General features: G+C 33.9%; 1 protein-coding gene across 2 annotated transcripts in view; it reads left to right on the top strand.

The window, feature by feature from the left end:
* Nucleotides 1–3369: 3369 nt before the first annotated feature.
* LOC120630951 (histone-lysine N-methyltransferase PRDM16-like) overlaps nt 3370–21964 on the top strand; it is a 56069-nt gene continuing 37474 nt past the window's right edge. For both annotated transcript variants that reach the window (XM_039900320.1, XM_039900319.1), the window contains exons 1-2: nt 3370–3451; nt 12595–13019. In XM_039900320.1, the coding sequence (XP_039756254.1) occupies nt 3439–3451; nt 12595–13019 (438 nt within the window). In that variant the 5' untranslated portion in view covers nt 3370–3438. The remainder of the gene's footprint in view (nt 3452–12594; nt 13020–21964) is intronic.

Here is a 21964-nt window from a genome sequence, read left to right as displayed (position 1 = left end):
TTACGACTTACGTTTTCTTTTTCAATCACTTCGCACTTCGCTTATAACAACGTGACAATGTTTATTATGTGCACGTAAAATCGATTATCGCATCAGCTGGAATCGATTATATCAGACGTGTCTGTGAAAATTGATTCTGATTATCACCTTTTTGAATGACACTTTATTAACAAATACTTAAAAATTGGTCTCACGTTGACTTTAATATTCTGAATTAATTTTCGAATAGTTTATGGGAATATATTTCATTGACCTAGTAGGTAGTAAGCATGTTTAGTAGCAGATCCCGAGGCTGTTATTCGTGGCGAGAATTATAAGGCATTGGGGAAAATTATAAGGGCTGGTGGCAGTAGATTATAGTCAGTGGCGTGCACAGGGTTTTTGACCAGGTTATGCATAAAAATAGAAGATGGAAAATCAAAAATAAAATTGCTAAATCCTTCCCCTTTATGAGTTATACAAGAATTTTTGGGTTTATAGTGCTTTTGTGCATGTATGAAGTGCACGCCACTAATTGGAGTGGTAGCAGATGGACGCTGCTGCGCGTTCTCCTTTATAATTCCTTAGTCGCCTCGTACGACACCAGAGGGTTGGTAAAAATTATATTCTGATATGCTGTCATATCTAAACATTAGAATGATATTATAATGATTAAATAAATAAATAAAAAGTACGCGTAATTATATTCTATCCATAATTGAGTAGGATGAATAATTAATAGTCCATCTCTGTCATTAATTTAAATACTCTTCGAGGTACGAGAGAAAGATAAACAATAACTTTGAACTCCCAAAGTCGTACTATCTAGGAACTGAATTTAAAATCCTCAGATCAAATAGGTAGGTACTTACAACTCTACATACAGAAATTTTGTAAAAATAACCACCAAAAAGTTAACACAACATTTAAAATACTTTTTCAATTGTACCTACTTATAGAAATTTACTGTTGTAGAAAATTTTGGTTTTATTTATAAGTAAACGACGATAATGGTTGGTACCTGTCGATTACCTATTGAATTGATTAAAACCGATTATTATGTGACGTGTCTGTGCAAATCGATTCTGTTTGTCACCTTTACGAGTTATACTAATTGGATGACACGTTTTGTTAACCTGGCGTGCCCGTTGGATTACCTATTGCCTGAAATAAATAAAAAGAGCCGTTACCCCGGCTACCGGGTACATATTTAGTCCCAAATATATAGGAACGCAATTCATATTGAAACATGTGTAGCATATTTAAATATCAATTGCGTAAATTGAGACATGATTAACTGATTAGAGGTCATGCGCACTACTATCTCAGACTGAGTTATAAATTTCTCTCTGAATATGTAGTGGAATAAAAAACCAAATACGAATAGACTCTTTCTACTTACATCAGATTCGCCTTACTTTTTAGTGGGACCTAATAATTTTTTTTTGTTTTTTTTTTTTAATAAATTAATAAATATACTACGACAATACATACATCGCCAACTAGCCTAAAAATAAGCGTAGCTTGTGTTATGGGTACTAAGATACCTGATGAATATTTCATAAATAAATACTTATAATATACAAATAAACAACCAGACACTGGAAATCATTTATGTTCATCACACACGCATTTTCCACGGCCACGGCCTTAGACCCAGAAAGTAGGGTCGCCGCCCACTGCGCCAATCTGCCGTCATAAAAAACCACATTTAAATGAAAATATAGATTTACACCAGCTAAGATTTCACGGAGATATGGAGCAACATCGTAAAGTTGGGTGTGCGATAAATGAAATACCTACCTAAGCGAAATATAAAAACCATGATGATAGGTTTTTAGTTTTAGCACCGTTTTGTAATTTGCGGTCCTTGCGGTAGTCTACGATCAGCTAGATAATACTTACAAATCTTTTATCAAAACCGATCCCGACCTCTAACCATATATAGAATCTAAGTATGCCTTCAATACTATTAGAGACATATACCTACCTACATATCAATAACTGGGAAAAGTGGGAAAGTCAATCCGTTGTCTGATGCGAGGCACCTGTGCCCGCAGACTCCGCTGACAGACAAAGACGCAGATAATAAGGAACATCCCATTGGTGCATCCGTCGCCGGCCCCGCCCACTGCCGCCACCGACCAATCGCTAACCCGGGCGCTGATCTCAAACGTTATCTAGTTATCTGCCGTCTCACTTTCCACACTAGCTATTTTCAGAAGGTGTAATGCAATGCTGAAAACATCAAATTTCCACCGTCCACAAGTCTAGCCGACGCTACGATGTTCCAAATTCAAAATGATTCCAATTTAAATTTTAAAATGTCTTTAAGACTATGATTTTATTATTTCGTATTCAATTTACATTAGCGCAAATGATCTTTGAACCTTTTTGTAGTTAAATTTTAATGTCTCAATGAGGTAATCAATTCCGTTCATTGGTTGAGAAATTTATGTAAATAAGTAGCGATTGGTTTTCAATTCGTCGTACGTTACAAAAAATAGTGGTTTTTAAAAGGTAGGTATTTTTAATGAATAGATACGTTTTGTTACTTGTTTTAATACATTTCAAGTAGGGACGATCATAACTTACTTTTATCGCGTATGAATAAAGAAGGAAGCTCGTTTGAACTGAAACAAAAAGATCGAATGTCGTTACCTGGAATTCTTATAAGCGAAGCCGATAACTCTAGTGCCATTGTTTCAACGTTATCGATGTAAATCATAGTTATAGAAGTACGGCTGCGTCATCGATACGATACATAAGAAAAGCAAACATTTTGATATCGTAACCATTAGCAAAGCTCCTGTGTACAAAGGATCGAAAACAGCCCATTCAGTTTGTAGGAAAGAATGGATAAACACCTACAGTGTAATAAAGTGAGAGAAGAAATATTAGCGTGAAAAAAAATCGGAGTAAAATATTCACATCAATGTTTTCAGATAACCTTGTATAAGCGTCCCCGAAACTCGTATGAAAGAGAGGGGTGCGGTACAAAGACAAGGCGGGGTGTGAGGGGAAAGGGCGGCCCGGGCGAGGGTATGATTCGGGATTCTAGGGATGAGCTCTCGCCTCCTCTCGTTACTCTGGGAGCGTTCGTCGCGGCCGTCGCACATATCTTGCGATTACCGACGGCACTGCACTATCGACGTCGAATCGTTCAAATCGTGCGTACCAGACGTTACATGTGTACACATCACTAAAGACAATTCCTTATTCGAATCGTGAACTTATGAGTTTTTTTTTAATTTTAATTGTGTTCTGTGTGTTCTTAGGTGATTTTTGATTGAGTAACTATTAAATACTCATTTATTGCCGCTATAAAGAAAAATATGTTTTAATTATAAAATTAACAGTGACTTTAATTAATTCAAATAGTTTATGGAAACTATCCGTTGTGTTCATGGACCTATAGACAATCTAGAATGCTGTAAGAAAATTGCTTGATATTTGAAAATGAAGATGTCCGGTAAGCTTGGCAGAACTATTTGTTTATTTTTTATATCAGATTTTATTGTTAATGAGGAATCGTTAATCTAACTTCGGAGATAAGATATTTTATTTTATTATCTAATATTAATAAACAAATAATGTGTCCTCGTATGGTAAAAGGAAATATAATAATTAAATTATCTAGTTGAACAGATTTCTATTATGATAAAGCAATAATCTAATTAATAATCGAATTTAATTATAATCTAGGTAGATATTACTTAAAGGATATATTTTTTTAGTGAGTAGCATCATCATTATGAGGTTGTTTTTTTAATGTCACATCATACTAGAAAAGTATTTAAAGAGCTTAAACCCACCACCCTGTTTTAAAGTGGGTTGGAGATCAAATATTATTTTAGATAAATTATTTTTAGCTTCGCAAAGCGAAGTATTGCTAAGGATACCATTCAACATTATATTAATAGTAGAGTTTATATATTGCCATTATCCTTACTAAATATATTCGGTACCTAACTAAATAATTTTAATTATTTAAATTAATGTCTAAGGCCGTTTTTTTTGTAGGAACTTATCAAAACGTAAAGTTTTTGGTTAGCTATGAAAATTGCATTTGAAATACGAGGATATGGGGGGTTATTTACAAAAGTGTGAACAAAAGATGGCACCTCATTTAGAGTTCAGCTCCAAAAGATCTGAAAAAAATGCGTTTTTGCTCCGTTTATGAAAAATAAACCGTATTATTTTAAAATAAAAATTATACACATATTTTTTACCAATGTATACATTGGTAAAAAATATATATATACCGTGTGGCTACCTAGGTGACTTTGGCTTGTCTTTGACGTAGAGTCTGCACAGTGTAGTTAGTGAAAAACATACCTATCAAACTCGGTAATCTTACCACAGGAGATTTTATTTTGACTTTTATCTTACCTATTGGTCTAAGATAATAAAAATAATAATAATTGACTGTATTTATATATTTATTTTGTACTCGGGCGTGAGAGTAAATCTCGATATCTTATATCTTTAAACGAGAAATTCTTGTATACCTATATATAATTGGAATCTCGGAATCGGCTCCAACGATTTTCTTGAAATTTAGAATAGGTACAGGGGGTTTCAACAGGGGGCGATAAATCGATCTAGCTAGGAATTATTTATATTGGAATCTAAGAATCATTGATATTGGACATACGACTATATTTTTAAGTCGACTCATTCGCGGACGAAGTCGCGCGGGTCCGCTAGTATACCTAATAGTAATAATAATAATAATAAACTTTATTCAACTTCGACACTTAAGTAAACTAGCTAGGACATACTAGATAGCACATTAAGCCGTCGGCCCAACCATTATAAACAAACCCCAATAATAATTGTTTTTATTTTAAATTTCGTTACCTAACCCCGCCAACCCACATTAAAGTAGAATAGTGGATCTTAACTCTACACTCGCTATAAGATACAAGGCCCACAGAGTTGCGTATATAAAGCCTTTTTCACATTAATCTATACATTTGTAAATCATACTTAAGTTTTAAGTCTGAAAACGTAATGGTAAAAAACGTATTAATAAGATTATCTCTAGGTAGATATTACTTAAAGGAGATATTTTTTTAGTGACAAGCATCATCATTATGAAGTTGTTATATTAATGTCACATTGCGGGCCACAGCCCTTATCTCTAATAGGTGAAAGGTATTAAAAGAGTTCCTTAAATGAGGGGTTTGCTGCTGTCTGCTGAGGAGTTCTGTCCTCTATCTTCAACCACATTCATCTGATCTACACAAAATTTGGACAAAATTAAACTCATATTATAACCTATTTAGTACAAAAATAATTATTTAAATCGGTTATAATTTGTCGGAGTTATGGTGTAAAATCATCAAACACTTTCATCCCCTCTCCCAAAGGAACCGAGCTTAATATCGGAATAAAAAAGTATTCTATATTACTTCTAACACTTCCAAAAATATGTGTACAAAGTTTCATGAGGATTGGTTCAGTAGTTTTTGCGTGAAAGCGTAACAAAGAAACTTACATTGACATTTATCTTAATATATATAAATCTCCTGTCACGATGTTTGTCAGCGATGGACTCCTAAACTACTGAACCGATTTTAAATTAAATTGGCACACCGTAAGCAGTCTGGTCCAACTTAAGAGATAGGATAGCTTAGATCTTTAAGTAAAGTCACAATTTTATTTTATTGCAAATTATTTGTCTATAATTAATTGACAGTCACATGTTATATGTATATACTCATTTAAGGCTTAGCGATACTGAATACTTTAAAAACAAAATCAAACGCAGACGAAGTCGCGGGCAACAGCTAGTATATTATAAATGTATAGTAGGGATAGGGATTTATAAAAAGCACAACAATTTGTTTAACTGTTTATTTATTTTACCGCGTGAAGTTCCGTTCGTATTTGACTAATCTCTAATGCGTTTGGTAGCCTAGTTCTTGAGCAAAGGTATAGGTTACACTCAATGAAACTACGATCTCTATGAGCCACCTAAAAGTCAAAGTCAAAGTCAAATAATTCTTTATTCAAATAGGCACATTGATAGCACTTTTGATGCGTTGATTACATACAATATTTGTATAGTAGTGAGTAATGATGGCGATAACTGTTCGTAAATTTAAAACAAAAGCTACGAGGGTTCCAAATTCGCCTGGGTCAATGAAGAAGCCCACAACAAACTGAGCCGGGTGTTATTTTTGTTATCACTATCTAACATTGTCATTTGAAAATATTTAAGAAGCAACCTGGTTAGAGAGATAGTTCACACCCAAGCTTTATTATCGTTTATGTTCCTCTATACTATACTTTTCTATAAGCTTTCGCTTAATACAAACTTTGAACTTTTTAGAGACATCCCAAAGATATCAACCGATAATTTATTTATACGTTATGTATAACTGTATACAACTTCCTTTAAATTAATTTGCTTATTTTGTGTAGTCTAGTGTTGTGCACCGCAAGTGTATTTTTGCTTCTAACGTTCAAATTATTTCTTCTTTATTTATTAATGATACTTCATCTACCGTTGGCCCAATGCTGCTGGTTATATTGTAGGTGTTTTTTTAAAAGTAACATTAGACATACCAAGCAGATGGCTCACCTGATGGTAAGTGGAGAACCATAGAATAAACAGAGCAACACTGGGCAGGCCATGTAAGGAACACGTCCAGAAACAGTTCAGTGTCCTTCATCCTGAGGCGTGAGTGTTAAGCCTCATATGCCAGTTATTACACTGGCAACTACGCTCTTGAGACCGGAACACAGCATTGCATCAAATGCTGCTCGGCGGCAGAAATAAGCATAGCGGCAGTACCTACTTTCCCAGATGAGCTCTATCAAAAACAGCTCTACTACTGCTAAGTATGGTAAAGGTATAGAATAGCGGATCAAAGTTTGTAATAATACAATTAACTTAACTATATAACATATCTAAAAATTTATTTATATTCTTTAAAATAATTGTTTTATAAATATAACCTAAAATTAACTATTTAAAACTAAATAAAGTCTAAAACGTCTTTAAAACCACCGCAGCTAAGCACAGTTCCTAAGATGCTTGCAGCATTGGATGTCCAAACTAATTCGTTGGCCAAGGTAACTTATTACTACTTAACTATATTAAAAGTTGAATGTGGAAGAAGTCGCAGGGAACTGCTGGTGTTTTAAATATGTCATAAGATAATATGAAAACATCGAATATCAAGAATCAATCTAATATTAATCCGTAATCTTTGGATAGGCGCAATTTGTTATATTTATGTTCTAACCTAACCTAACTTTGGATTTTGGTAACAAACTTAAGAAATAAGAAGCAACAAAAGTTTTTATATTTAAATAAACATCGTCTTATCGTTAAATAAATAGCGCGGTGATAGCCCAGTGGGTAGGACTTCGACTTTAACTTCGGTGGCGAGAGTTCGAATCCCGGCACGCACCTCTAACTTTTCTAAGTTAATCGCGTTTTAAGCTATTAAAATAACACTTGCTTCAACGGTGAAGAAAATAATAGTATATACATACATATATATATATATATATATATATATATAAATATATATACAATTTGTTTAACTTGTTATATATATATATATATATAGATGATGATGAAATAAATGTTATCAGGTATAAATTAAAACAACAAACACCACCATAAACCTCTAAACGTGTTTTAAGTTTTTGTTAAGTCAATCCAGCGCTATCTAATTCTGTTAAGGGTGTGCGAAACAACCTCGGAAAGGACCCAAAAATATGACAGACTGTAATCTTCGCATTTTATCTGTGGCAAAATGGAGGTGCCAGCGTTTGGCGGGCGCCGCCCGTTCTCTGAAGATTGTTTGTATTTCTTATTAGATACAGCTTAAGTCGTTAAGGGTTTGTTTAAATCATGAAGATGCGAAAGTTTTCAACCCAATTGTGGTTCTCAGGTGCCCAGTTATAATATGGCTTTATTGCCTTTACTGTTCTGGTCAGGGATACGTTAAGGATTATAATGAATATTGAAGATGTAATATAGAGCGCATCGTTATAACTTCACGCGTGATGCAAATAGGGAAATATAATATATATATATATATATAGAGTTATATCTAAAATATAATATTCAACATAAAAAGTTCTTATAGCCAGATCTTATTGAAACTTGGTTTGTGTAGAACACAAGACAAGCGTTTTGCGTTAAAAAAATCAAGGAATATTTTTTTTCCCGAGTGGCACAACTATCTTATCTTATCATCTTATATACCTATACATATAAATTGCAATATTATCTATTAAAATATTTATATATTTACTAAAGTTTCATTTCGATAAGTTTGTGTATCTAGAGATGAAAGAGTATGCTGCCATTTAAAAGTAAAAAAAAACAGTTCTTGTTTATGACGCGGACGTTTTTTTTAATAATTGCTATCAACAAATATATATTAGGTTGATTTAGGCAATCAGCTAAAATAGTTCGTATATATCTATAAACTTTTATGAATAAACACCGTAAACCTAAACATTCAAGGGCGACAATTAGATATTTTATTATTAGAAAGTTTCGCTTTCAACGAAACGCTCTCGGTCGTCAAAACTCAAATGAATACCTATTTTGCAAATGTATGTCCGATGAGGCATGCAGTTTGCACGCCTGCTTAAATTTCCAATATATATACGCCATTTTGGCCCTTATTACCAGTGAATAAAGGTTCTTGTTTATTATAATGAGTGTCATTGTGGTATTGAGTTAATAATTTTATGATGTTCGGCCTGTGAACTTTGTGACAGAGGCGGTAAGTTGGGGTTATTGTCAGTGCCCGTAACTAACACGTGAAATCGACTTGCCGTGAGGTCCTCGGACATAGTCTGTTCTGTTTTAAAATACTAATTTTCTTTAGCAGACGAATATCTTTTTTATCATAGTTAAGAATTAGTGCATCCCTTTTATGACCAAATGTTATCACTGAATATGCTTCGATTCAAACATGGGTCGAAAACGTTGAACTTTTATTTTAGTTTAGTACCTACAGCAATTTAATTTAGTGTCGTTTGTCGTTTAAATTTCTGACTGGCGAAAAAAAAATTGCGGGCTGGTGCTCAAAGTTTTCGTATTTTAATAATCTAACTATTTTAGTCTATCCCAGAAGTCGAACTCAGGACTACATGAGCCAAGGTCAAATATGCTAAGAACTAAATTAACAAAACAGCTGTTTTCTATTCACCGACATTTATTAAACGAAGGATTTTAGTAATGCGTTTTCAACCTTCCTTATTAACATCGTGAAATGTCTCTATACCATGTCCTGTTCTTACTTCTTGTTCTCATTTTAAATCCGTCGCCAGTTTCTGCGGAAACCGGAGATTTAACGACGACTCCTCCGCATTGTCCGTGCACGAAGCCAACGCTCGCAAAACTCCAAACGATCTACGCGATGCCGATTGCTAATTTGAATTTGAAATTCGAATACATTTTTTACGACGCCCTTTCTGTCCAGCCAGATATAATTTTTTTTTACTTCCTACGCTAAAGGTTTTATTAAAATTTAAAATAAATATTGTTCTTTGATTTATGTATTACAGACATTAAATTTTATATCAAATAAAAAAATCTAATATGAAAATGGTAAAAAATAGATTGATTTGAACGTGTAATTTTGCAAAAAAAATAGATATAACACGAGCTTTTAGAGCTTTTTAAAGCGCTCTTGTATAGAACTATATCTTACAACCCCTCTAGATTTTAGACTCTTATTATTAACTGCTAGTTGAAGGGGTCAATATTCTGTTCAAAGAGAGAGCAAGAAATTAAAACAGCTGAAGTTGGCGGAATGCAGTAAAAAAGCTTTAGTAGGTTAGCTTAAAAAAAGCTTTTATTTATATGAAATTATAAATCAATTGCGACAGGTGAAATGGCATAGCAACCGAGTTAAGGAACCACAGTATGGAACGCAATGGTGGTTTGATTAAAAAAAGGGATTCTTTAGACACGTTCACGCACATCCTGCGCATTGTCGGAACTGCACTTTTGTAATGCTAAGCAGTTATCATTCCTCATGTAATCTCATTGTGTTAGAGGTCTATCGAGCGTCTAATTATGTTTTTTTTTACTGCCACGTGGCATAACGCGCTATACGTAGTACCTATTATCTATTCTGTGGACAAAATAGGGGATTGCTACTTGCTTGAATACAAAGCGAACGAAGAGTTATGACATTAACCGTCCGATCTCCGAGTATGTTGGTTAGAAGTAGGCATTATTTGCGGAGTCCACAAATTAAAAAAAAAACAATACGCTTATCTTGCTATAATATATAGTCTGAGCACAGACACTTATTCTGAGTGTAAGATGGTTCCGCGGTAAGTTCATTCATTTAGAATAGAAAATAGAATTTCATTCTCCGTTCGAATGTATTGTTGCAAAAATATTAAAAAACCGGTGTAGAGCAAGTTGGATTCATATAGAGTGTCCCGCACTCTAAATAGTATTTTTGGTGATGGGAATTTAAAGGCGAGACAAGAACTTTATAATCTTTATAATTCCGTAAATTAAGAATGGTCGTTTTAGTACATATTTGGACGTTTTTCACTGGCCAAACTACATAAAAAAAATCGGTACCAGCCTGGAGTTAGGAAGTTTGCGGTGCCAGTCCTCGTGCTTCGGAGAGCACGTAAAGCCATCCTTATCAATTAATTATTATCAATTAATTGTTATAATAGTCGTTAACTAAAGTGAATAACTTTTTCAGACTTGCGACTAAGTAATCTTTGGATAACAGGGTATGCAGACAGTGGCGGTCTTGAATTTGAGTAGGCCCAATTACCTAAAGGATAAATTTAACTCGTCATGATCTCTAAGTCTCTTTTCTTGGTGTGCTAAATAACAAACATTTCGGAATAGTGGAGCAAATTTTAAAAGATATTTAATGTAACGCAAGCCCGGCTTTTCGGCTTCTATGGTAGTACCGACACTGCATAATGCAGATGATACTTAAGGATAGGCGTTGTCAGAGTTATAAAAAGCCTACCCTAAAGTATTTATAACTCGTACTGGAGATTTTCTTCATTTTATATCATCTGCATACATTGGCGGTACTACCATAGAAGCCATACTATAGAGGCGTGGGATAATTAGGTATGAAATTTTAAAAATATGATTTTAAAAATTATATGTCTTCTGCCTTTTTGAGTTGTACCTTCTGATTGCCAGATTATCTTTTTAGAGTAGAACATTAAAAGTTAGATAAGAGGTTTTTAAACTCTAACATAGTCCTTTTTTTAATCGCCACGTGCTGAAGAACGTATGGACAAGATAGAGGGGTTGTTTTAACAAGTATATTAGTAGTAATGGGGTGGTTATGATTTATGGAGTGCCTCTTTCAGCTGTATTTGCCTGGGGGTTGTAGTTTATTGATGACACGCGTTGCGTCGCGTCGCTCAGTAATGAATTTGTTTCCTTCACTAAACACTGCTGTTAGCAGTTTGTCTTTCTACTTTACTGTTGGTAATGGATTAATAAATCATATAGTAACCGTAAAAATAGATAGCTTTCTATTATAGTCAACTTTTCTCTCGCAAAAAATAAGGTTAGTTACGAGTTTAGAGTTGAAATTTTACTCTTTCGCATTAAATATTTACTACGTATTCGTATTAGTAGGATGATGATAACGATTATCATCTTAAGAATCCTATATATCATAAATATCTTATTAATTTAAAGGTACATTGTCTTTTAGCACTGAGTTCTTGAATAAGCCACAATTTTTATTTTAAGTAAGCTAGAAGGATAATCCTATTATAACACAAAGGCTTGCATAAAAAAAAAAAGCTTGAAAATTATTAGCTCTACTGGTTATTTTCTTTGTTGTAAGCGACACTGTTCAGGTGTGATATCCAGAACTTTATTGAAATTACGTTGTTATGTAACTGTGTAAGCAATTTCCAATATTCTACCTCAAACCACGGTCAAAGCTTAAGCTTTAAAAAAGCAACTAAAATGCTTGAAGAATAGACTGACATAGAGTATATCAACAAAACTCGCATATTTATATATTTAGCTAATAATCGCTACAGACGCAAAAAGATGAAAATAAAAAACAAAGGCATATCTTCATGTTGATTTGCATTTCGGAGGGATGCTCTGAGAGACAAGAGACAAGCGGAAGCTCTTTGTGGCGGGCGGAAACCAGGCATAATGCGATCACCATCTTGCATTCCATCATTTTTTTATTTACGTCTGATATAAGACAGGTTCGCGTTGTCAAGGCACAGGCGTTGCTTGGTTTACTAACTAATACAATTCTAGACAATAGATCCTAATAATTAAGGCAAACCATAAGTAGTAGTACCAGATTCTATAGTATTAGAAGTTTTTGTAATAATATGCTCTTCCGAGGAAGTACTAACTCCATGCTTATTTTGGCCGCCAAGCAGGAAGTCTCTCTTGGTTGCCGATGTGATTACAGGCGTATGAGACTTAAACCTACGCATCAGATTAATGGAAACAGGGAGCACTTTACGTGTCGCATACCCTGTGAAGTGTGTGAAGCTTTGTTTTCTTCCATTTACCATCAGTTGGGTCATTTGCTTGGTCCGTCCTATATCACTATTAAGTTAGTCTTATAATTAACTTAGTTTTTTTTTCAACAGCGGCAGACAGTCAGGAGTCTGGCAGTCCTCCACCAAGCCCGACAGACTCCGCAGCATCAGAATCCGCTCCCACCTTAGTCCACATCAAGCAAGAGGCGATGGCACCTGGCACTGATATGAAAGAGTACTACAATGCTTTGGACTTCGGCTTAAACGACACATATCTCTCGAGTTACGACTACACGCGCAGCTATCTACCGAGGCCTCTGGATTTACCTAATCAAAGGTTCCTAGAATCGAAAAGTCCAGATAGAAACGAGGAGTTCAATGATGAAAATGAGAAGTCTGAGTTGAGTTTGCCAAGCGAATTAATACTCAAGTCTGGCGGTGTGTTTTGTAGAGCCAACATCTCTTGTGGAACTAAGTATGGACCTTTTAATGGTAAATGGGTCGGGCAGCCTTACGACAGAAGATATGCATGGGCGGTAAGTTGTTTTTAACACCTAAGCTATACCTAAACCACATTTTCTCCTGCAAGCAGTAGCCTGTATCTGAAACTGCTAACATGGTTTCTATCCGATATTCCATGTAAATTGCATGCTCTTCCACAGTTGATTATATATGTGACTATCTGTGGCTAGCGATTTCGTTTACTTTTTGTGGACTAAAAACGTATCCTATGTATAAAGACAGAAGTTATCTGTATCGCAAATTTTGTCAAGACCGGTGCAGTAAAACCGAACATAGGTAGCAAACAAACCATAAACAAAAATACAATTTTTCGCATTCATAATATTGGAATTGAATAATTTTTTTTTGTCTAGGTTACAAGCGGTGCAACACTACACCTCTGTATATCTGTTCCAAGCCTTTTTTAATTAAAATATTGCTAAAATTTACGTGGTTTTTAAGAGTAGTTAAAAAAAGCAAGAATGCTATGCTGATGACTGTCTGCGTCTGTTAAATTGGATAACTTCTTATGGGGTGTCAAAGATTCTAAGGAACCACTTGTACCAGGGTCAAGTGTCGATTAAGGTTAAAAGAAACATCAATGAGAGGACTTGTTAATAAATAATAACCTAATACTGAAGCTTTGGAACAAATGTCAACGTCGGTAGTAAACTGTTTACTTTATTGATGCCCTTAAGTAGCTCTGTTCTTTTCATTTGCGTTTTTTAGTCAACTTTTTTCGTTTAAGCGTTACACTTCATTAAGTTTCAACAAATATGTTTTGTGTTGTTGTCTTGTAATAATTTACGAGGACAAAGTTATTTTGAGTGGTTTAAAGAACTAATTCAAATAACGTGTGATTCAAATAAGTGAATTGTATTTTGCGACCACAAAATTTGGAGATATAATTTTGAGATTATTCTAATCTACTTATCTCAATAAGATTACTCTAGTGTGAAGATTTTAGTAGATATACCTAAACCATCTGCAATATGAATAAAGGCATCTTTACGACCGAATTACTCGAGTTTCGGATTTAAGGGGTGTGGCGTTATCTGCCCATAGGAAGCGGAAATCAATTGTCTGTCTCGATTCCTGGATTACGCTAAAATTGATCGGTAAAAGTACGAAAGTATCCGATTACTTTTGCAATTCTACATTGTGTTATAAACATTGTCGTAAGCTTCATTGGTAGTTTAAGTGAAATATTCTATTGGTAAATACAAAGAACTGTATTAATAAGTTGATATCATTTATCAATTATTAGTGCAAAGCACACGTTATACATTGTTTGATTACCAACGTAGTCGTTTTATAAAAGTATTCAGAATAGATTAAAACTTTGTGACATTTTATTTTAAGTAATCGCGAAAGGATATTGCGCTGGTCAAGTTAGCAGAAAAACTTAAAGCAAAAAATACAATTTAAAAAGAACATTCGCAATCGCAAATAATAATATTTGAATAATCATCTCCATTTACAAAAGGCCGGACGCATCTAAATGTAAGAATAGAATGATGTCCTGAGGTAGGTAAGAATGATGCGTAGGCGCCTGTTTAAAGATAAATTCTTTTAAGCGCTTCCATCGCTTGAGATCAAGTCGAAATTTTTATTGTGTACTAGCTGATACCCGCGACTTCGTTCGCGAGGATTAAGGTTTATTATTCACAATCTCAACTCACAGCTCGTCAACCATTTTTAATCTTACCACGGAAACTATTTCAGAGATTGACGAAGTTTCAGAAGAGTCGAGTTTTAAATATTTTAAAAGTTATATCAAAATATAACTATGCGCTTTATTGCTGAATGTTGCCAAAGTATCTATGCAAGTGATATCGGTTTATAGTTGATAGATCTTACAATATTGTGGGTGTCAAATTACACTATACAGCCCAACCGCGCTATTGTGATCATGTGAGGCGTTTAGTTCCGGCTCTTAGATGTGTATTCGGATGTTCAAATATTGAAGCAGATAAAATGGTTTTGAACGATTGATGTTTGATGCCTTTTTAGTTCGTCGAAGATAAGAAGAGAAGTGCATTTTGATTATTCGTTTGGGCAAAATATTATCTATAAAAATCATACTTTGAATATTGGGTTTAAATTGTACGGCAAAATTTATTACGTTGGTACTTAATATAAAAAGTTGGTTTAAAGGGTTGCTCTTGCAAATAATCTTAGTATTTGTACTCACAAAAATGCTTGGAATATTTGTATCTAAATAAAATTGGTTTCTTGATATATTCACATTACCTGCTGATAGTCACGCTCTTTCTGGTTTGGTTTTTTTTTAAGTAAACCATTAAATTTTATATTAATGCAAGTCACTCGATCTCGTACGTGATGTCAGGGTAAAGGAGCCAATTGCGGGCACGTCATTATGTCGCTAAAATCTAAACGCTGACCGCACTACTTCCGTTTCATCGAACGCAAAGCCTTTGATGTTCTTTACCCTATTAGAGTTGAAATCTTTTCCGTATTCTCTATTATACTTATGTAGACACTTTTACGGTTCGCTCAGTAAATAAATTGTTTTGCTAGAATAATTACATCTATCACTTTTTCATCATTTACATGATAAGAGCCTCGCAACTGCGTCGTGAAAAGCAGATGTTTTAACTGTTTTTGCGGCAATAAACTGGAATTTGTTTAGACTGACTTAAAAGAATTTAAAGGCGTATCAAAATAATGTACGTTGCTTGTTGCCTTGTAGTTTCAAATGAAATTATCATATTTTACATAAGCTTAAAGATATGTTTTAAAAATGCCGTACCTTATTTTCGCAAAACTGCAATGTGCGTAGAATCGTATGAATTCCAGAAAAATGTGAAGGATTATATAGAACCGATCCAATGTTCACATGTCTGTTTAAACTGAAGGGGTTACGCCTTTGTTAATTCCAAGACACGGTAACGTTATCTAACCACCGTTTCACAAATTTTTATATCTCAATAAAATCTTCAACGAAAAAAACGGATCCGGGTAATCAATGAATTCTTTATGCGACCATCTCGTGTCAAAGTGCAATAAAAGGTTGCGTACGAATACACCTTAATTTTGGTTAAGGCGTGACCCCCGTCAACAATTTTTTTCTTACCAAAATTTACACTTTTTTACCAAAAAAAAACGAAAGTAACGGAAGTTTCAACAATGGAAGACGTCACCGAATTCTTATTTAAAAATTAAAACTTGATTGGCGAGGTTTTTATACAATATAATTGTCACAAAATCTCTTGAAATGCATCTCTTCCTTTTGAAACTGGCATTGGCATTTGTTGATAAAGCTTCCCTTTTTAGTTTAAATTGGTGAAATGTCGAAATGAAAAACGTTCTCACAAGTTTTAACTATTATTATTAGCTGTCAAGTTTGATCTCAACTCAATATTTTTCGTATTTACGTCGTTCATCGATGCAGGAACGTCTCATTCGCGTAAACTCAACATATTATACGAGTAGATCAAGGAATACTTATTTTGGCCATTAAATGTTATAAAGCTGTTTATTTGATTTTCAAACTTACCAACGTCCTAAGGAATCTTTGGAACGAAGGCAAGAAGAAAGCCGTAACCACATTTTAATATCGAATTTTTAATCTATGCGTAATTATAATTCAAATATCCCTATGGTTATAACAAATTATTTATTTAAAGTATCTGGGAACTCATCCTGTGATTGAATATCGCATGAGATAAACTTGTTTCTTTTATTGGGGCCGCATCGGCAGACGTCAATCAAATTATGATTTTTTAACATTTGCATTCATTTTGCATTATTTTATAGAGCGGGGAGCGTCAAAATTGATGCGAAATTGGCAAGTAATGGATCCCACTAATTATTATTGCAATATTTATGGTATTGTACGTGAATGAAATCGAGTTACCCATCAATGTTTGCTTTAAGCCTGACGAAGGGAATTGGCTTTGAATATTTTATGAAACGCTGGTAATTTTTCGATGCGAAGCGTTGGAGCTCGTATAATATGTTTATGATGTTTATTCATTTTGGGCATCACTGCGTAAAGAGTAACTACATTCATGTTTTAAAGTATTTTAAGCCTAAATTTTCATAACTAAATTGCAGGTTTGTTATTTTTTTCTTTACTTTTATTTGCTTTTTGTAAATGTAGTATCTTATATAAACATAAACATCACCAACAGAAAAATAACATAGTATCTTTTTGACAGATAATCCGTTGGAAATAAACCAATAACTACTTAGCTAGACGAAGCTAGCCTTACCTCTGGTGGAAAGTTTTATCGCTCGACATCTGCTCTCGGGATGCAAGTAATATATTTGATGTGTACCGCGGATTGAAAAGTTTACTTAGTATTGAATGTTTGATAAATTGTCAAATAACTCTCTACATAATATTAACGACAAGCCTCACTGAATAATAATGCCTGAAGTTTTTGATTTTTGCCACGTCCTTATATACCTATAACTTTTTTTTTTATTTCTATCTTATTTCAAGTTCACATAACACGCATCTTTTTAATTTTAAAAATTATCTCCGTAGTAGAGTAGGTCCTTTATTTATGATTATAACAATTTTAACGTCTCATAAGCATTATAAAATGCTAATGTGACTTTGAAGGTCGCAAGGTAATTTGCCTCAGAATCATAAGTACTGACAATTCTAATTTAAAATTTCATGCACATGTGAAATGTCGCATAACGCTTTAAATTAAAAATTTCCATTCATAAAGCGCTAATTGTTATTTTAAAGCTTAGCTGAGTCCGTTGCATTACTGTCAAAATATCTGTCATATTCGTGTGACATCTTTTGAAAAGTGGCCACCCCCTTCCAGTAAAGGATTATCGCGTCCCCATTACATCTTCATTACGGTAGGCGGCTGACATACTCGTATTGTTGGCAGCAATAATAACATTTTTTTTATTGTTATTACATTTATTGATACCATTGATAGTTCCATCCGAGGATCTCAATTTACACTGCAGATGCGTTATGTCAATGCTACTATTAAATAGATACCTACGGAATAAAATGGTATGGTTTATTAACAACATGTTTGGAATTCGAGCTAGACCTTATGTTCTTCAAATAGAGTCCTGGGTTCTCTCGGAATTTGGGTATTTATTAATTCTTTATTAGACCAGGTGTTTTACTAGTAACGCTTTAACCAGTCGATATTATTTTAATATTTCTTCTACCAGAATTTTAATCAGAGACGCGACAAAACTAGAAAAAAGACTGATGAAGACTGGAAATATGAGAATGTCTTCCTAACAGATCGTGATTAATGAACGATATAACTGTAAAGTTGCCTAACAATTCGATATTTTTTTTTAGATCATCTAAATGCAATGTCAGATAAATGAGAATATATTTTGGAAATCATACTGCGTTGTTATGTGACCATCTATTCATATAAAGCCTTTTATGGATAGTAATAACTTTAGGTATCTATGTTGATGCGACGTCAATATTGGGTGTTTAAAACACCTACTTATATTTTATAGGCAATTTTTAAATTTGTTCTCGGTTTTGTTCGGATATAGAAAAACATTATTTTTAAAACACAAATTTAATGGAATTGAAATATTTAAAATAACTTATTGATTTGATTATAAATTTAAATACAAATTCGTATTATTTTATTTTAATTATCGAGAATGTCGTTCAATGTCAGCGATAACTTAATTATTCATTATCGTTTGAGCATTACAATTTTATCGATATTGTGACATGCAAAATTTCATACCCATAATTCAATTTTCAACATTGTTTTAATTTTTGACTTGTTTTAGATATAGTCAGAACTTTAATAACAAATATACATAAAAGTGAACTGTCATAGGGCAACCAACTTTCACGTAGCTAAAAGCTTAGTATAAGCACAATTTCGCTATCTTATATCAAACTAGATCTTAGTCCCTCTAATAAAAAGTAGACAATATAACACGTAGACAATATAACCTTCTTGAACCCTAACTATGCAACATAATAAAAAAGGTACCTTAAAAGACGTGACCAATAGAGAAATTAAGGCCTACATTAAAACTTGCCTAAAAGATAACGATTATGAGGACACTAAGAATATTTTGTCATAAAAAAATCTAATTTAAATAAAAAAATAACAAATTAAAGTTATAATACAAATAATATATATTATTCCGTACACACACACACACACATTCGTACACACATACAAACACATACATACTACACACACACAGAACAAATATACCTACACACCCACCTCCAAAATTTATCCCTTTGAACTTTGAACGAATTCGCGGGCAAGAACTAGTACTATATAAAACCTTAGACCAGCGTGGTGTGTTTAAATTTTTAATCCTATGACAGAGGTGTTTGTGCCCTCAAATAATTGGCCTTTAATAGACTGAGTAAGAAATCGACGTGATGATATGATAAGGAATAAGGAGATCCGTAGAAGAAGAGTTACCGACGTAGCTTTAAGAGTCGCGAAGCTGAAGTAACAGTGGCCGGGGCACATAGCGTGGAGAACCGATGGACGTTGGGGTCCCTAGGTGCTGGAATGGCAACCTCGCACCGTTAAACGCAGCGCTGGAGACCCCCCACGAGGTGGACGGATGAAATCAAGCGAGTCGCAGGGAGCCAACGGCCCCAAACGAGTTAAGATCTTGGTATTTGAACTCTCTACAAAAGACCAATGCCCAGCAGTGGACATCCATTGGTTGACATGATGATGAAGATAAAACTGAGTCAGAAGATGTTAATAAATCTTAGTTCTAATGGGTAGTTAAACATAACCTGTCATGGGTAAAAACATATATTTCAGATGAAACACGTATCTATTTGATGAAGTAGTGGTATAAATAACAATAGGGTAGCTTCACCCCAAAAGTACACAATCCAAACATTTTTATTATTAACAATCATACACTTATCAGTTAATCTTACACCGATGCACAATAGCGGCTAATCTCCAGGCGTGATAGAAATTTATCTTCGCTATCGGATCATTGTCACTTTGCCCCGGCCTCCCCTCGTTGCGCCTGTTAAAGAAATATTCGGTTATAATAAGGGTGTTATTTTCTATATTTGTGGCATAAGTTTTATAATTATTAATCTACGAGCGAAAGTCCCTGATGACTTTTTGTTGCTCTTCCGAGGTCTTTTTACTTGTCTAGATATTTTTGTATAGACATTCTAATGAGAATTGACGTACCTGTATTCATTAGATGCCAGATCCCGAAATAGGAATCTTGCTTTCAACATAACGATTTCCACTAATAAATTATAGGTTAAAAAGAGAAATAAAGAGAGATGTTAAATAAAAAAATTAAAATATACATATTAAAATAATTTGAGTTCATTTAAACATATATATCTATGATGATCTATAATCTATGAACCCGCGGGATTTTTTAAATACAAAAATGTACTACCTATAGTTCGAAATAATTTTTAGTACGCAAGTCACAACACGTATGTCTGCGGCATCTTATTTCCGCCAATATTTTTACCAACAAATTCATGTTCGCAAAAACAGTGCGGGCGTGCACAGTGGGGCAATATTTCATCTGAGCTGGCCAGAACAATAATAGCCCGTGGAGTTGAAGCCACGGCACGTTCGCGCCACAATGTTGGTAACAACCAATTTGCGACGACCTCTCTAATACCGCCCGGGAGTAATAAAACCTCAAGCTGCTTCAAGAGTTATGGTTCTGTGTTCACCGGTCGGTGGATATACCATCGCCAGCATCCGTGTAGACAAAATAATGAAATACACCGAAAGCAACGCGATATATGCATTGGTTATTGGGTTAGGTTATGATGTGTTTACACAAGGAAATTCAGCAGAGGCGATTGTTGATGCGTGGGATGCCAAGAAGCTAAACTTTATACTGGCTATATGTTTGCATAAGCATTAAGTATAGATGTAGGTTTGCCTATTAAATGTCAAAATGTTATTAAAACGTAACGTGCTATTTTCTTAAATCATACCGTCACTACCTATTTGGAATAAAATTTGGTCCATCTTTAGAATTTCCGGTAAAGGAAACTGTGATGTAAACTTCATTCTAAATACTACTCACTACTATACTACCATTCGTTGCAAACCAAGAAGTTATTTGTTACAAGAGTCTTAATATAAAAATACATGATTTTAAAGGATTATACGAATGATCATGATATAGTGACACTAATATTATAAAATAGTAAAGTCACAATAGCAGCATTTGTGTTTTATATTTTTTTTAATTTTGTAAATAATTTTTATATAGCGGTAAAATAATCTTTAATTCACTCCAATCGGACATTTCATTTCAAAGCTATCCCGATTTAAAAAAATTTAACCACCACACCTAGCAAAAACAGTTCTTTTTAGATATTTTATTCTTTTATTTAGTGTATTGAAAAACGTCTTTTTAATAATTACTCCGAAATTATCAGTAGAATTACACCTGAATTGAATGCCAGACTTCTCTCAAATAAACTTTAAAACTTTCGATTGATGCTTTTAAGAAAAACAAACGCAGACGAACTCGCGGAAAATAGTTTATTATAAAACCAATTTAATTGAATGAAATGCGAGTTAAAGCTATATGGCAAATGAACATGTTTCCATGAAAAACAATAAAAAAATCCTCACCCCACTGCTCTAGTTCTAATAAAAAACTGCGATGATAACCAAAAAAACACGTAACTAACCGAATAATTCCGTGTCCCGACAAATGACACGGTGACAGCCGCCGGTGTCTTTGTCAGGCGGTTTTTTTCGCTTGTAATCTTTGCGCTAATCCGTTTTAACGCAACCAGATGTGAGACTGCTTTTCGAGACGGCTTTTTTAATAGAGAATATCGCAAAATCATAGAGTATTATGTTTGTATATCTATCTCCTATATTTTGATAATATTAAAATACTCTATTGGGTAGAGGTGCGATTGACTGGAATTTACTTCAGTTTCGTATACTTCATGAAAAATGTTGATAGTAATGATTTTGAATAAATACTTACTCATTGGAAA

Source organism: Pararge aegeria, chromosome 17 (assembly GCF_905163445.1).
Source record: "Pararge aegeria chromosome 17, ilParAegt1.1, whole genome shotgun sequence".
In the NCBI taxonomy this organism is placed as follows: domain Eukaryota; kingdom Metazoa; phylum Arthropoda; class Insecta; order Lepidoptera; family Nymphalidae; genus Pararge; species Pararge aegeria.
This window is presented reverse-complemented; position numbering and strand designations above follow the sequence as displayed.